This window comes from Sphaeramia orbicularis, chromosome 9 (assembly GCF_902148855.1).
Source record: "Sphaeramia orbicularis chromosome 9, fSphaOr1.1, whole genome shotgun sequence".
In the NCBI taxonomy this organism is placed as follows: Eukaryota; Metazoa; Chordata; class Actinopteri; order Kurtiformes; family Apogonidae; genus Sphaeramia; species Sphaeramia orbicularis.
This window is the reverse complement of record NC_043965.1, coordinates 16,834,978-16,853,183: the sequence shown is the minus strand read 5'-3', so window position 1 is coordinate 16,853,183 and position 18,206 is coordinate 16,834,978. Positions and strand designations below refer to the sequence as shown.

Sequence of the window (18,206 nt, the reverse complement as noted above, 5' to 3'; positions counted from 1 at the left end):
TGTTTTTCTTTATTGTTTATATCTTATTTAACACTGTTTCATTAAATAATGGTTATTTGAAGCCCTTTTTACTGAGAGGCAGATGTTAGTTCCTTTGTTGGGATTGCACAAAAATAATCTTATGATGTTTGAACATTTGAACAGGATCTTAAACTGTAATGTCTGTAAAACATAATTTAAGTTTTAACACAGGACAATTTTGTGATATAGCATTAGATCCTGTTGTGATCAAATAAAAATGTGTTTAGTATTTGTGCATATTTATGATGTAATTCAATTCTTCCAGGAAATAATCATTTAAAAAACAAAATGCTTTTTTAACAATATCGTGATATATCGTATCGTGATCCTAGTTTTGTGATTTATATCGTATCACCAGATTTTTGCCAATACACACCCCTAACATTCATAGGCTCCAGTAGTGAACGTGGAAACACCGTCATCTTCTACAACATTGGTTCACCAGTAAAACCCATGGAGCTGGATCAATGACAGTGGATGCACACTTGTTTTTTTTGTTTTTTTTTTCACTTAAGTTTTTTTTTTTTTTTTATAAACATAGTCACCAAAAACAACAAAAACCAACAAACCTTGCTTGGGTTGTAACACTACATTCACATTATTTAGTCCTTCCACCATTCTGAGGTCTGTAATCAGTCCATTTATTCCATTTTTTTGTCCATTTGTGGTTCTTTAAGTCGCAGTTTGTGAGTTATTTTTTCCATTGCATATATTCCTTCAATAATTGTGATCCATTGGGCCTTTGTTGGTGGTTCTGTCTTTCCCCAGTTCCTTGTAATAGCTTTTTTGCAAGCCACTAAAAGCATCTTAACCAAGTATATGTCATTTCCCGCTACATTTCCATCAGAGAAGTTACACAAATACATTACAACACAGCACATTGGAATCTCATACCCCATTATTTGTTGTAACACTCCACACACCATCTCCCAAAACAGTTATTTTATCATATTTCCAAAAGACATGTGTGATCTACATCAAATTCTCCATATTCCCTCCAACATTTCTGTCTAACTGCTTACTTTTCTTCTTAGGGACTTGTTTTTTCATTCAGTTTTTGATCTATTTGCTGTAAAACTCACTTTTTCTTCTTTAGAATAATAACTTTAATCTGTGTTGGTTTTTTTTATAAAAAATCTACATGATCAGTAGATTCAATATGGGAAAATACATGATATTCACTGAAAAAATGCAAAATACAGAGGATATTAAATGATGATAAATCACATAAGGTTCAATATAGAGAAAAAAAATATTTTGGAAGCGCCACAAAAGTAGCACAGGGTCTTTATGGGTTAAGATCTGCTGCATCGCAATAATACCTGTAATCATTATAAAGAATCCGGAACACTGGATTTCACTCATACAGCCAGACGATGATGCACAGGGAGACATCACTCCATCTCGACACGCTGCACAGAGCGTTTCAGTCCCTTGGCACACTGATCTCCCCGCCAGACTCCATGAATATTGGCATCTCTTGCTCCACACCCTGCATCTACTGGCCTTCAGCTCCAGCAGCAGCTTGGCACCAACAGCGCCTCATCATTACATGAGATTAGGGCGAGCTCTGCACTGAAAGCAATGTTATCAATCCCCCTAGAGGGTGCACAGAGTGAGTAATAGAAGGTAGATTGAGGTCCTGCCTGCTTTGTCCAGCACAGAAAAAGGTGTCACAAGTGGTTTCTCTGTGTTAATGTTTGTTTTGGCTACACTCACAGTTTCTATCACAGAGGGACATTGTGTGTCTTTTTCTAAATATGGTGCAAATAATGAGTAGTTATGTGAAATTTATATTTCTAACAACTTTTGGCTTTTACTCCCTGCATTAACCCTTAGGAGTCTGAGAGTATTTTGGCTGTTTTTGAATACTTTTGATTAGCTTTTTTTTTTTTTTTTTTTTTTTTTTTTAATATCTTTTTATTTCACAAAAGAAAATCATCCAGACAAAAAACAAACATAATGATACTGGGTCTTACATTTTGCAATTCTCCTTTGTGCACTCTTCCCACCCACTACCCCTAATGGAATAAACCAACTAAACGCATACAAAAGTAACAGGCCAAAAACATAAAAGTCTAAATATAATAATAATAATAAGGGTAGCAGCATAAGCATAGTGATGCATGCTGTAGCATAAATAGCAATAGTAGGGCAGTATTCATGGCGTACAAACTCAAACTTTCTCTATACCGGACAGTAAAGGTAACCAAAATTCATTAAAGAGATGACCATGATTATATTTATCCAAAATCAGTTTTTCTAAAGGTAAAAAAGAAGACAACCGATCATGGAAAATCTTAAAAGATGGAGGGGAATCATTCTTCCAAACTAAAAGTATGCATTTCTTTGTAGTATCCTGCATTTTTTATGATGTAACTGTAAATTATATGTGTCATTTAGTAAATATGAACTGCTACTTAAATCAAATTGTAAGTCCAAGACTGATTGAGTGAGAGAATGATAACTAATTAATTAATTAACTAGTCAGTCCTTATTCAATGAAAGAAAGAGGGGCAGAGGACAGTCACTGGTGTACAGATATAATTCTTAGTCCAATTTAACTTCCTCAAAGTATGCAAGAAATGGAGTCCATGCACTTGAAAATGTGTTCACAGAACAGGTCCTCAAAGACCTGAGCTTTTCCATCTGTATTAATGACAACATATGATTGACCCACACTTGAAAAGGAGGAGGATTTGGGGACTTCTATTCTTTTAATATCAGCCTCTTAGCGATTATCATTTCAAGTTCCAATGAACACTGTAGTTTGATTTTGCTTTTACATTTCACATCCAAAAAAAATTTACCTTGCCTTGTTTGGCGTAAGTTTTTTTTGTTTTGTTTTTTTTTGTTTCAGGACAATACCACCTGTATGAAAAAAAAAATCACACAAAAAATATGAAATCCAAGTAGAAAAAAGTTAGATTCTACAGTTTTTCACCAAAAACATGTTGAATGAGCCATTTTTATAACTTGGAATGAAAATATAAATTGAAAACTTAAAAAAAAATACAAATTGAGCAAATAACAAAGTTATATACAATTATGTACATGAAAATGCAGGCAATGCCTCAGCTATTTTTTAGGAAAACTATATACAGCTGTTTACAAAACAGTTGTCACAAGATGCCACACATCTGATTGGTTGATGTAGTTCACTTTTCCATCAAATGTGGTGACATGTTTTTTTGTTTTTCATGCAGGTACTTCCCTCAGAGACCTGATTTTACTTTCTCTTCCTGCACTGAACACTCACCAAATATGACAATATTGGAAAAGAAATTTGTTTTTCTGTGTATCATAAGTCTGGTTTTACCTGGCCTTTCAACACAGTTTACTTCACTGCATTACTTTGACACTTTCACATAATTTGAAAGGAAGACTCACTGAGGCTCCATCTCGCTGCTAGATCTTCAATGCGTTATGTGATTTGGATACGAGGAAGTGTCCAGAGACTCCGAAGGGTTAAGACAAATAAGAGAACTTAATGCACATTTTCAAAGCAGGCCTTTTCTTTAGTTGAAATGTATTGGAGTGGGAATATAGATCATTTCTATTGTACATCATTATGGATGTGGTGAATTAGGTCATGGAGGTAATTTGTGTGTATGTGAGGAAGATACAGGAGACGGGGTTAGGCGGAAGCAGATGATTTGCTGTGGCAACCCCTAAAGGGAGCAGATGAAATTAGTAGTAGACTGTAAAAACATCAAACTAGTACAACAGGACAATATCAAATGGACAAGACTATTTCCTGGTGTCGCATATCCCAACAAGAAACAGTCAAAGTTGGAGAAAATGTGTGAAAATATCAACTGTTGGTGACATTGAAAACTGATTTTTTTCTACATTTGAGTCAAGTTAATGTTCATTGTGTTCAATTTGTTGAGTTTGAAGTTGGAAAGGATCAATAGTCCTCACATTAAATTAACCCATAAAGACCTAAATACACACCAGTGACTAAAAGCATCCACTGATCTAAAATGTTTAATAACTATAAAACCACTCATCTGGTCAATCTGTGTAAATAATTCAGGTAAAATCCAGTTTGTCATCTTTTCATGATCGTCAGATTTGACCCATTTGGACGTTCAGAGGCTCGGTAGTGAATGTGGAAACACAATCATCATCTATAACATTGATTCACCAGTAAAAGCCATGGAGTTTGATGAATGACAGTAGATGAAGACACTTGGTTTATGTTCAGTTAATGATAGATTTTACTGAAAGTCACTTTTTCTCAAGTTTTCTCTGTTTTTGATGTAATAACCTTCAAATGTAATATCAGCACAATGATTAACCCTTTTAATGCATGAATTATGAGAACCTTAATCAAGATTTTTTTCCCTGAGGGTTTTTATTCCTCTTTAAGCATGAAAAAAAATCAATGTGATTGAATTTTTTTTTAAATCAACCTGTTTTTCATGGATTAGTTACAAAAATGTCCACTCAGCTACACCATGAATTGTATTCTTGAAGCAAAGAAACATGTACTTAAAACCCAATATCATAAAGTGATATGAAAACAGTTAAATGAAACCATGTTTAATGCAGCTAATCTGATGTTCTGTCACATTTTAACATTTTCTAATACTAGTTATTACTCACTTCATGGAGATAATATGCAAAAAATAAATATTAACAATAGATTTCCACTCAAGAACCAATCAAGAACAGCAAAGTTACAATAATGGTATGAATTGCAGTTTATGAGATGATGCATAAGTGTCCACTGTGTTGGTTGATATGGAACTAAAACAACAAAACCCATGAATATACAAGAGTAAACCTGTAGAGTAACTGTCCACTGGAGTGACCACTGTGCATGAAAGGGTTAAGGTACATGATTAGTAAATAAATATAGGAAAATACATGATTTTCACTGAAACAAATGCAAAATGGAAAGAATAGTATTATGATAAATGCTGATAAATCACTTAAGAAAGGTTAAATAGAGAAAACAATTAATTTAAGAACTGCTCACGTCGCTTTACACAGAAACAGAGACTTTTATCAGTATCAGTCCTTTTTCGGAGCCTTTTTTATACAAGTATCTTACTGAAGTAAAGCTGATGCATTTACATGACCACATTAGGACTCACATCCGTCCTGTGTTTTACCCAGGTACGAGTGGTTCCAGGATCTGGACCTGAAGTGGTACGGCCTGCCGGCGGTCTCCAACATGCTGCTGGAGATCGGCGGGCTGGAGTTCACCGGCTGCCCCTTCAGCGGCTGGTACATGGGCACAGAGATTGGTGTGAGGGACTTCTGCGACAGCTCACGCTACAACATTCTGGAGGTAGTTTATTTTGCCAAAATACAGAGTAATGCTCCATTGAGAAGGAAAGTGGAGATCAGAGGCACAGATTGGCTGAAGCCTTGTGGAGCATGTGTTGTGTCGTCAAAGTTCCCAATCAAAATGCTATTCTTCTGATTGTGCACGCTGAGGAGAGAAGAGCGCAACAGCAATAGGCAAAATTAAGGCTCCTTTGTGCCTTTTCAGAGCGCTCTATATAAATTAAAAAGAGCCAGTAATTAATGCAGTAAGTATGTACATAAATATAATGGGCAGAATGTTATTTGGTAGCAATTTATAATTCTACATTTCCTCTTTACCCTTTTATAGCATATAAAATCCTTCTCGATATGGTGTGTAATTATGCCAGTCATAAAGTCTGTCTGTGATCTTGCATCATGTTTATTGGAGAGAGGGTTTCCCGTCCCAAAATCTCAGTGAAGAGCAGAGCGGTCCAAATATGAAGAGCACTCCAGGGCACACGGGTGCCAACTTGGGTGGATTTGACTTACAACTGAAGTACGGAAATGGTGCTTCCAGTTTGTGATGAAGAGGGCGATTTGCTTGTTCAGTGCTGTTTGAACTTTAGTGTGTGAATGTGATCTGGCTGATTTTTCTCAGAATAAAAAGAACTGAGGTGTTGCATTTACCTTTAAGAACAGTTTGGGTTGCACTGTGACTGATGAATTCCCCCTACTACTGTACATTTTCAGGGTGGGGAAGCAAAATTTACAATGAACATTTAGTTGTTTTTTCTCAGCAGGCACTACGTCAATTGTTTTGAAACCAAACATATATTGATGTCATAATCATACCTAACACTATTATCCATACCTTTTCAGAAACTTTTGCCCATATGAGTAATCAGGAAAACAAACGTCAGAGTGTGTGATTTGCTGAATGCACTCGTCACACCAAAGGAAATTTCAAAAATAGTTGGAGTGTCCGTAAAGACTGTTTATAATGGAAAGAAGAGAATGACTATGAGCAAAACTATTACGAGAAAGTCTGGAAGATACTATTAAAGAAGAATGGGAGAAGTTGTCACCCGAATATTTGAGGAACACTTGTGCAAGTTTCAGGAAGCGTGTGAAGGCAGTTATTGAGAAAGAAGGAGGACACATAGAATAAAAACATTTTCAATTATGTAAATTTTCTTGTGGCAAATAAATTCTCATGACTTTCAATAAACTAATTGGTCATACACTGTTTTTCAATCCCTGCCTCAAAATATTGTAAATTTTGCTTCCCCACCCTGTATTTATAAGTTCCTTTCCTGCTTAGTCATAAAGACATTTTAACTGTGTATTTGAGGATTAAAAGTTCATCAAAGTACCGTACTTTTTGGACTATTTGCCACACCTGACTATAAGCCACACCCACCCCGTCTCCAGCGTCTCACCATCGACTCATTGATGCCAAGCTTGCGTACAGCAGCTCTATTTCCCCTTTCGTTAGCCTGGAAAAGATAAATTAGCTGCATCATTTTTGAGTCGCGGATTCACAGCGCGTGGGAAAAAAAGTAGTGGCTTATAGACCAGAAATTACTGTACTGAAGTTATTAACCAGCATTAACGTTTATAATATCGATGTTAGCAGTGTCATGTTAAAATGTTGTTGTTTTTTGGGGGTTTTTTGTGCAGGAGGTCGCTACCAAGATGGCCTTAGACACCAGAAAGACCTCTTCCCTATGGAAAGATCAGGCACTGGTGGAGATTAACATCGCAGTTCTCTACAGTTTCCAGGTAGCTATATCTTATTGAGCGTTCATTTAAATCAGGGGTGTCAAACTCATTTTAGTTCAGGGGTCACATTCAGCCTAATGTGAAATAAAGTGGGCCGGACCAGTAAAGTAATGTAAACAATCGGATAAGACCTTAGAAATAATATCAACTCCAAAATTTTCTCTGTTTTTGAGTGAAAAAAGTAAAATTCCGTAATTAAAATGTTTACATCTACAAATTGTACTTGAACGTAACATGAACAAATATGAACAACGTGAAAATTCTTAAGAAAAATAAGTGTAATTTTAACAGTATTACACCTCAGTTTATCATTTATACATGTGCATCACAACTTACAGATCACAGTGGATCTACAAATACACAAAACATTTAATAATAGGCAGAATATTGTTAAAATACTACATCTCTTAAGACATTTCAGGTTGTTCATATTTTGTGAAAAGCCAGTCTGTAAATGTAAACATTTTTGTGTAATTTTACTTTTCTGACACTAAAACAAAAACAAAAAAATAGCCTTTTTTCATTATTTATAGGTTATTATGATAGTATTTTACTGGTCTGACCCACTTTAGATTGAACATCCTTGACTGATTTTATCTTCAGTGTAATTTTTACATTTCACAAATTCATCCCAGGGGCCGGATTGGACCCTTTGGTAGGCTGGTTTTGGCCCCCGGGCCGCATGTTTCACACCTGTGATTTAAATGGTAAAAAAATGGACTGTACTTGTATAGCGCATTTTATTTACCATTTACAAGGCCTCACATGCACACACTCATACACCAGTAGGTGGCTGCTGCCATGCGAGGTGCTGCCAGGCCCTACTGGGAGCAGTTTAGGGTTCAGTGTCTTGCCTAAGGACACTTTGACATGTGGACAGTTGGAGCCAGGATTCGAACCGTTGACCTTTTGGTCATTGGACGATTTAAGGACTTAAAACAGAATATTTGCACACACTCATGTGTTTAGTTACAGGATGTTTATGTTGACGTTATTTTAGCTGACTGCATTTCTCACACTACTGTAGCCATGAAAAAGTAGAAGAGAAACACTAATCATGGAAAATCTGACCTCAGACATAGACAGGAAAAAGAATACTGCACCAAAATACATGTTTTTAATATCAATAAAAACATTCAAAATCTCCAACATGCTTTTAAAACGTCCATTTTTATGCTCATGTCAGTCCTAATAGTAGCCAAACCTTCTCTAAAAACCTGATTAATACCACATTAGGGCTCCTTTTACTGTAGCATTAACAGAAATACATAAATATTCAGTTTATAGTCATTGTGTTGTGTTTTTTTTTTTTGTGCAGTCATGTAAAGTGACCATTGTAGACCATCACTCAGCCACAGAGTCCTTCATGAAACACATGGAGAATGAATACCGTGTGCGAGGAGGTTGTCCCGGCGACTGGGTGTGGATCGTGCCTCCCATGTCAGGAAGTATCACGCCAGTTTTTCACCAAGAAATGCTCAACTACCGCCTCACCCCTTCATTTGAGTACCAGGTAAGATCAGAGTGTGTTGTGTTTGAGATAATGCACGTTTCATCTGGTATACTTTAAACTTTTTATCCGGTAATATCTGCAATGACTTCAAACTGAAATGGACCTAATTGGATGCTGATGTTTTTAACAGAGGACCTCATAACAATTATAGAGATACCCTCATGTTTACTAGCTACTAGGATCTGGAGCTATATTAGGAAACTCATTAAGGGAAATTAAAGTGAAAATCATTATCTGAAGTTTAAGTAGATGCCGCACCTTAAGGGGATTTGCATCCATCAGTAAGTTTCAGTTCCTCTGTACTAACAGGGTCCTGGAATAAACTGCAAATCACAGATAATATCTCAGAACAAGTGTATCTAAGTACCTCCAAATCGTGCTTTCTTTGTTTTTGTGCCAAAGCCTGATCCGTGGAATACCCATGTGTGGAAAGGTGTCAATGGAACACCCACAAAGAAGCGAGCTATTGGATTCAAGAAGCTTGCCAAGTGAGTGTGCACTTCATACAAAAGGTTAAACTATGGACTCAAATGTCAAAGATAATATAGGGTGTGTGTATCGAAAAATCTCTACCCAAACAAGTACTTTCCTAACAAAATACACATGGAAAGGAAGCTGGTGTACTCAGGGATGAAATTTATCCAATCAACCCCTCAGGGAGTAATCAGAGCTTTGTCAGTGTTTTGCCTGTGTATCCATGCACTCATGTGCGTATGCTCTGCTATTAATGTAATTGCCTCGAGGATATGACAAGCTGGGTAATCACAATTGTCATCCATCCGCTACTTTGACATAATTTTGGCTGCCTGCTGAAGTGAAGCGCACTACGCTCTGTCACTACTTTCAGCTGCCCATTAATAAATGCTGTTATGAAAAGTGTAGATATGAGGAATCTTATGGTCGCACTGCACGTTGTAGCATCAAATCACTGGTTTTTGCTTAATCCACCACAGTCACAAGAAATAAAGGTTGCCATTCTTAATTTCTGTACATAAAAGGTGAGTGTAATCTCTACATTTCTGAGCCAAGATGACATATTATGTCAAGTTTTCTTAGAGCGTGGTTTAAATATATGTTGCGGTGTCAGCAAAGCTGTTTTGTATTTCCTGAACAGGCAGGAATGATGCCTAGATGGAAATGTAAACACCAGAGACAATCTCCATATATAAGGGAGCTTTGACTACAGTTAGGAAAAGATAATTGTTTGGTTTAACCCATAAAAACCCAAACAGGTACTACATGGTGACCAAAACCATCTACTAATGGAAACTGTTTAATACCTGTTGATCCACTAATCCTATTAATACATGTAAATAATTGGTGGAAAATGCAGTTTATCATTTTTTCATGGTCATTAGATATGACCCATTTGGACGTTCAGAGGCTCCGTAGTGAACGTAGAAACACCATCATCTTCTACAACATTGATTCACCAATAAAACCCATGGAGTTGGATCAGTGACAGTGGATGGACACACTTGGTTTATGATCAATCAATCAATCAATCAATCAATTTATTACAAACAGTTAAAGTCGACAATTCATTTGCAAGATACATTTTGTAACAGGACACACCAGAAGCAGTCCTCAGCTTATAAATAGAGGCCCTTAAACATGTGATAAGAGACACAATTCTAATCTTTAATAAACTAAAATGTTCTAAATAACTACAAACATATTTTAAAATATTTGCCTATCTATCTAACGATGATTCATTTCATGTTCAGCTAATGATATAATTTGCTAAGAAAGTCACTTTTTCTTCAGTTTTCTCCATTTTGATATAATAACCTTTGAATTTTTTCTGAGCTTCTATTAACATCTACATGACCGGTGCATTAAATATAGGAAAATACATTATTTACACTGAAAAAACTCAAACTCAAGAGGATAATATTACAATAAATGGAGATAAATCACTTCAGAAAGAGAAAAAAAAGAGAGAAAAATTATTTTGGGAACTGACACAAAAGTCGCACTGGGTCTGTATGGGTTAAATACTACCTTTATTTTCAACCAAGCTGTGTTGTCTTTTCCTAACCCTAACCAAATGCTGTTAATGTGCAAATAAATAAATAGTTTAAGATAAACACTGCATGCAACCACCATAAATACATAAACATGCGGTATGTAAATTCTGCTCCCACTGGGACTCAATCAAACAGACAACAACAGATGTAGTAGCTGATGTTGTGTAGTGGGACATCATGGGAGTTGTTTTTATAACTAGTGCTAGGAGGTTATATATAAGGCAGTGGTCTCAAACTCATTTTAGTTCAGGGGCCACAAACAGCCCAATATGATCACAAGTGAGCTGGATCAGTAAAATAATAACATAATAACCTATTAATACTGACAACTTAAAACTTTTCTCTGTGTTTTAGTGTGAAAAAAGTAAAATTACATCTGGAAATGTTTACATTTACACACTGTCCTTTAAAAAAAACGTGAATACATTTTTTTTTCTTCCCACTCCTTTTCGAGCAATACATACTGAATTTATTTTATTACAAGTGTACATGGCAATTGCTATATTGTTTTGATCACCTCAATTTATGTATTTGCTCTGCTATTAGTTTCTTGTACACACGAAAGTTTTGTTTTTTCTTCTGCTCGAAAACAAACAAATAAATGAAATGAAATCACATGAACTACCTGAAAATTTTTAAAGAAAAATAAGTGTGATTTTAATGTTATGCCTCCGCTGCATTACAGATTGCAGAGGATCTACAAAGGCACAGAATATTTAGAAACAAAGATGATATTAAAATTCCAGTTATTTTTCTTTCTGGCTGATCATATTTGTTCAGGTTCTTCACACTGTTGTAACATATTATTATTATTATTATTATTATATATATTATATATTATTATATAACATATTATTATTATTATTAGATGGAATTGGGCTGCATGTGGCCCCTGAACTAAAATGATTGATAATATCTTTGACGTAATTTTTGCATTTCACAAATTCAATCCAGGGGCCAGATTGGAGCCTTTGGCAGGCCAGTTGTGGCCCAGGGGCTGTATATTTGACACCCATGTATTAAGGTTTTCTGGACGTTACATTTGGTGATGTATATTCAGCTTATGGAATAGATACTTGTTGGAAACATTTGATAGAATCATGAAACACGGGACATGATGTTAAACTGTCCATTGTGCCAATACATGGTATGCACTTGAGGTTTGCCTTGATGTTGAGAGGGGGTTGGGAGCTGTGTCTCAGACATGGGATGGATGTAAATTTCAGGACACATCATCAGTAGTGTTGGCAATATACAGGGTGTCCCATAAGTCTCCATACATAGGAAAAATAAACGTTTCTTGACATAAACCATTTTTATTTATATAATATGCTCTATATGACTGCCATTTTGCCGGGAACACATTTCAATGCATGTTCTCCACTGCTGAAGAACTATAAAGAAGAAATGTAAAGAAATACATGTTAGAACCATATGTATTATATCTCCTATGTATGGAGACTTATGGGACACCCTGTAGATGTTGGAATCGGCAGTCTACAATACTTAGACTAATTTGCTGGACCTCAGGTTTGTTCTAGTTAGCCCACCCTGAGGTCCAGTCTTACACTTGACTACAGCTGTGGATGAAAATTCCAGGGAGATGTTGAGAGCTGGATGGGAGCTGTGTCTTAGACATGTGAAGGATGTACACTACAAACAAAAAGTTAAGGGTATTTCTCTTTTTTTTGGTCTTTTTTTTTGGTCATTTTTGCCATTTGTAAATAAAACTATGTCTGGTCATTAAAAAAAAAGTTTCAATTCACACATAAAAAAATAAAAAGTACTGTGCAAGAATCCCAACTGAAAAAAAAATAGCCCAAAAATTAAAAATATCCTTAACTTTTTGTTTGTAGTTTAAATTTCAGGACAAATCATCAATAGTGTACCTTTGAGTATATTATAAGTCCAGAAGTCAACCCAACACACAACATAGACCTAGTTGTTTTTAGACATGCATGTATGTTCTATTTTACTTAAAGTTTCACACCTTCTCACGATCTCTTTCTCTCTACAGGGCTGTGAAGTTTTCAGCCAAACTCATGGGCCAGGCCATGGCCAAGAGAGTCAAAGCAACAATACTGTTCGCCACAGAAACAGGCAAATCTCAAGATTACGCCAAAACCCTCTGTGAAATCTTCAAGCATGCTTTTGATGCAAAGGTAAAGCTTGCTCCTGTGTTGCATCATCTTTTCCAAAAGTTGAATGCACGCGTACGTATGCGCCATCTAATGAAAAAGTATTAATTCAAAGCCGTCGTAGCTGCTCCTTTTCTCTCACTCTGTGGCTGTTGAAGCTGAGCAGATGTCAGCCGAGTAAAGGCAGCGGGACAGAAGGAGAGGAAAGTGTGTCTTTTGTCACATTTATCTCGCCTCTCATGCAGTAAAGGGCTGCAGGTTAGAGGGAAGATTTAACCAATGAAGCAGTAGTTTAAAACAAGATCTTAAAAACACCCCGGGAAAAAAACGCAACAAAAAAAAAAATGCCTCTCTTGCTTCTCTCAGTCATGTACTATGTGCTTTTCCTTCAGGTCATATCTTATTTTCCCCTCCTGTTTTCCCAGTATGACCAATCCTACAAGAGGAGATTCATGCATGCGAATGTGCAGATGTGTGTCACTGCGAGTGGGTGTGTAGATGGATCACAGGGCAGATGCGAGCGCCCGGGGCAAATCTGTGTTGTCGTGGGGCTAAAGCCTGTTTTCTCTTCACGCCTTCAGTTGCGTGTCTCTGTGTGTATATGTGGAATGCAACCGCGACCCGTGGCAGACAAACACTATCATGTTAGTGGTATGCATCATGGAGAGTCGTCGTGTGGCAACAGCATATTATCATCTTGTTAGAGGCGAGGACAGAGTGGTCATTACAAGTTCCTTCTCTGCCAACGGCTGCGTGTTCGGCCTTAATTTACATGCTTGAGTTATCTGTCGTTTGGAGCGTGTGTCTAAAACAACAGTGCAAGATAAAGATTACCATGTAAGTGGAGGCTACCAACGCCCCTCCCCTCTGACGTCAACAGGTCATGTCCATGGACGAGTATGATGTGGTGGACCTGGAGCACGAGACGCTGGTGTTAGTGGTGACCAGCACATTTGGGAATGGAGATCCTCCTGAAAACGGAGAGGTAAATGTCATCCATACCAATGAGTCCAGTTGATTGAGCACCGGCAGATGTCTTAATACGAACAGCCTTTCTTTGTTTACTACAGAAATTTGGAGCTGCCTTAATGGAAATGCGCCATCCCACATCAAACACAGAAGACAGAAAGTGAGTTTATTCCCCCAACAGACTATTTGTTTTAATTATTGAATATTAGTTTCCATGTTATTCTTCCTCAGCTCATTTGTTGTGCAAGTGACTTCCAAACTAGCACATTACAGATTACTTGTTACTGTTATTAAAAGTAATTCCTTAGCTTACAATAGTACCGTCTCAAAATTGTAATGGGTTACATGACTCCTATATTACTTTTAAGTTACGTACAGATTCTTGTCATAAATAGCGCATGGGCAGTAGAACCCCATCCAAAGTCAAATGATAACCCACCCCCTCCCAATACAAGAGATAGTAGAGCCTTGGGACGCATAAACTTGTGTCCCGAAGCACATGTGGACGGATAGCTCAGTAAGTAACGCTACAGTCTACAATGTTTGAATCAAGGTTATTATCGTTAACGAAAACTAACAAAATGACAAAACACTAGAATTGAAAAACTTTTTTGTTAACTGAAATAAATAAAAACTATAATTAAAAGAAAAAAACGATGACTAACTGAAAGTGATTTGTGTGCTTACAAAACTAAAACGTATAAAAATTATGGATAAAATTTCCTTCGTTTTCGTCTTTGTCAATGTCAGATTGATACGAAAGCGAAAGCAATTTTAGCTAGTGGTGCCATACGGTACTTCACGGTCTGTCACTGATCGTCACTTGTGGTTTAGAGTCGTCTTCTCATCCACACTCTACCTGGAAACATAGAGACTAAAGTTGGGAGAAAGTAGCAGAGTCCTGTCTGGGATTTATTTGAATACGACGGAGAAGAAGAGAAAAGGTACAACAAAACTAAAATTAATACTAAAACTAAACTAAAACTAAGCATTTAGAAAAAAATGAAAACTAATAAAAACTAGCAAACCTGCTCTAAAAACAAATTAAAACTAACTGAATTAGAGCAAAAAAAGTCAAAACTAAATAAAACTAAACTATAATGGAAAATTCAAAACTATTATAACCTTGGTTTGAATCCCAGCAGGAATGCATTTCTTTCAACATTTTCCATATTCAAACAGGGGGCGCGTTATCAAGGACGCTGGTAGATAAATCCGCAATCGATAAAGAATTCTAACTAATCATAGAAACGTTAGCTTTCCTTGTCATTGCCGATCACAAGGATCATGTTAACTAACTTCTATAAAGCAGGGTTAAGGTTAGTAATGAGCATACGTCCATTTGACCAATGTACCGTCTTCTGCCATGCTCACCCATTGGCTGAATACCAACAGGAAGTAGAACTTTATAGATGCATTTCGTCGGCTTCCTAATAAAACTTGCAAAGTGATGTTTTTGGTTGGGAATAAAAACCTGCTATCTCCCCTATTATAGCTTCAAATTTCAGTCTCCTGTGAAAGTTGTTTACATTCCATCATAAGTACCAACATTAAAGGAACAGATATTTTTTTTGTCATATTTCACAGTTTCCTGTTATATAAACAGTTTCTTGTTTCTCCTGTAAAATTTGCCAAAAGTCACATAGCAGGTTTCATCAGGAAGCCGACGATTTTTAATTCCATGAGGTCTCGCAGTCTTGCTGTTCCTACCCTGCCCCCCAAACAGGAGGCAAGGGATAATGTTTTTGATTCGATTTGTTTGTTTCTTTAACTGTCTCGCAGCAAAACTATTGGTTGAATTCATACCAAATTTGGTTTATAGATTGCCTGTGACCCAGAATGGATCTCATTACATTCTGGGAACAGTAGGTCAAAGTTTAAATTTTTTTATGAATTTTTACAATATTCCCATTTACTTGCAATGGGTGAAATATGTGCAAGGGGCAGGGTTTGTTGTGCTTTAAGTAATGCCTTACACTTTTGCGTTACAGCAAAAAGTAATCTGTTACTGTAATGCATTACTTTTGTAACACATTACTCCCAGCACTGCATGTCAGTGCGTCTTCCTCAAGTATATATATTTTTTCCAGGAGCTACAAGGTCCGTTTCAACAGTGTGTCGTCCTACTCTGACACCCGCAAGTCCTCCAGCGACGACCCAGAAGCCAGGATCAACTTTGAGAGCACTGGACCACTTGCTAATGTCAGGTAATATTACTTCATCATGTTTCCATTTATTTTAACAACACTTAAAAGTGAGATCATAGAAGTCAACAACACTTCTGGACACTGTTAATTTAATACTTCCTTTTGGCACAGTGAAGTTTGAAAAGGCGTTTGTGGCTGTAAGTCTGTACTTTAGTGTAATCCTGACCCTTGTGGTTCTGTCAGATATAGATGTTTGACGCCTCCTGAGGGATCAGAGATGGTGGTTGGCTTAGTCCTGAACCACAACTACAGGGTGGGGAAGCAAAATTTACAATGAACATTTAGTTGTTTTTTCTCAGCAGGCACTACGTCAATTGTTTTGAAACCAAACATATATTGATGTCATAATCATACCTAACACTATTATCCATACCTTTTCAGAAACTTTTGCCCATATGAGTAATCAGGAAAGCAAACGTCAAAGAGTGTGTGATTTGCTGAATGCACTCATCACACCAAAGGAGATTTCAAAAATAGTTGGAGTGTCCATAAAGACTGTTTATAATGTAAAGAAGAGAATGACTATGAGCAAAACTATTACGAGAAAGTCTGGAAGATACTATTAAAGAAGAATGGGAGAAGTTGTCACCCCAATATTTGAGGAACACTTGCGCAAGTTTCAGGAAGCGTGTGAAGGCAGTTATTGAGAAAGAAGGAGGACACATAGAATAAAAACACTTTCTATTATGTAAATTTTCTTGTGGCAAATAAATTCTCATGACTTTCAATAAACTAATTGGTCATACACTGTCTTTCAATCCCTGCCTCAAAATATTGTAAATTTTGCTTCCCCACCCTGTATACACTGAAATACATCCAGATATTTTACCTCTATTTAACCCTGAAGTCCCACTGAAATTAGAAATGTCTTTTGCAAGGGAGACCTGGCCAAGGTAGCATCCATACAAAGTCCAAACTATACAAAACACATACATGATATACAATAAATGATAAAACACAATAACCAACGTTAGGGTTAGTGGTTAGCGATTAGCGGCTAGCGCATTGACACACCATCAAACGGCGTTAAATAACATGTGAAAGGATGAAAATGTGTATGTATAGCAGGCCAAATGCAATAAACTGGTGTCACATACAACGTGATTTCATGAGATCAGTCTGCAATAACTGTTATTCAACCATAATGGCATCAAGAAAAATGGTGACATTCCTCCTTCGCTGCATTCTCCATGATACTTCTAAAATCATTAACAGAAATGAATGTATGTAGTTTTATAGTTTTCTGAAGATTATTCCACGACCACAGTGCGTGGTAGGAAAATGCTGTTTTTCCAAAGTCTGTCTTGAATCTTTTAATTCTGTTCTGCAACATAGAGGATGAACCATCTAAACCCCTTCCTATGTTTCTTTGAGGAATATCGTTTTTAAACATTTCATTAATTTTCTTAAACATTTGCCAACAAACTGGCGATCCTCAACCTATCTTGGCTCATACAGGATTAGACTTTCCCCAGATGTTGCTCACCTGTTTGTCACACATCTCAAATCACATTATTAGTTCTGTATTTTAACTCATTAGTCCCAAATCTCTTCTGTTCTGATCTTTTTCTTGAATGAGTTGTATCTTGAATGTTGAGGATGTATATTTACAAATGACAGTTGTGTTCATGCTGTTTACAAGTTAAATTTATCACTGCATTTTCTATATAACTACAGTTTTGTTTTGTTTTTTCCCTGTGAGACCGGACTTCGGCCCTGGACCCTTACCTGAGCTCTTCTGAAAAAAAAGAAGTAATAAATAGATAGTTTCACATTATGTTTACACACATAACATTCAAGGCCCTGGAAACTTGGACCAGACAGAATAATAATAATAATGAATAATAATATAACTTCTCATTTTAAAGCATAAATATGTACTGGTTGAAGAATATTAACATAAAGATTCAACATAAAGACCAGGAGTAATGAAGCCGACATGGGACTAGAAACCTGAGTGTTTGGATGCACAATCAAAATCCAACTCACTGATATAAACTATGTAGGAAAACATACAAATAAACATCTGGACAACTTGATAAATAATTAGGTAATAATCATTTGAAAACTTCGGTTAAATATGTACTTTCTGCAAAATATTATGCAGATTTAGGGACCGCATATGAAAACTTTCAGAAATTTCAGATTAGATAGAATTTTATTCATCTTTTGGGCAGATCCCTCAGGAAATTGAGGTTCCAATAGCAGTGCAACACTCAATATACACACAAGAAATACTACAAGAAAACTGCAAAACAATAACTATGAAAAACAGTAGTGAAAC

General features: G+C 36.4%; 1 protein-coding gene across 1 annotated transcript in view; it reads left to right on the top strand.

Annotated features, from left to right (window-relative positions):
- nos1 (nitric oxide synthase 1 (neuronal)) overlaps positions 1-18,206 on the top strand; it is a 94,815-nt gene that overhangs the window by 46,948 nt on the left and 29,661 nt on the right. Inside the window, exons 10-17 of the mRNA XM_030143960.1 lie at positions 5,149-5,323; positions 6,964-7,065; positions 8,384-8,578; positions 8,981-9,066; positions 12,626-12,770; positions 13,627-13,731; positions 13,817-13,875; positions 15,806-15,922. Of these exons, the coding sequence (XP_029999820.1) occupies positions 5,149-5,323; positions 6,964-7,065; positions 8,384-8,578; positions 8,981-9,066; positions 12,626-12,770; positions 13,627-13,731; positions 13,817-13,875; positions 15,806-15,922 (984 nt within the window). The remainder of the gene's footprint in view (positions 1-5,148; positions 5,324-6,963; positions 7,066-8,383; positions 8,579-8,980; positions 9,067-12,625; positions 12,771-13,626; positions 13,732-13,816; positions 13,876-15,805; positions 15,923-18,206) is intronic.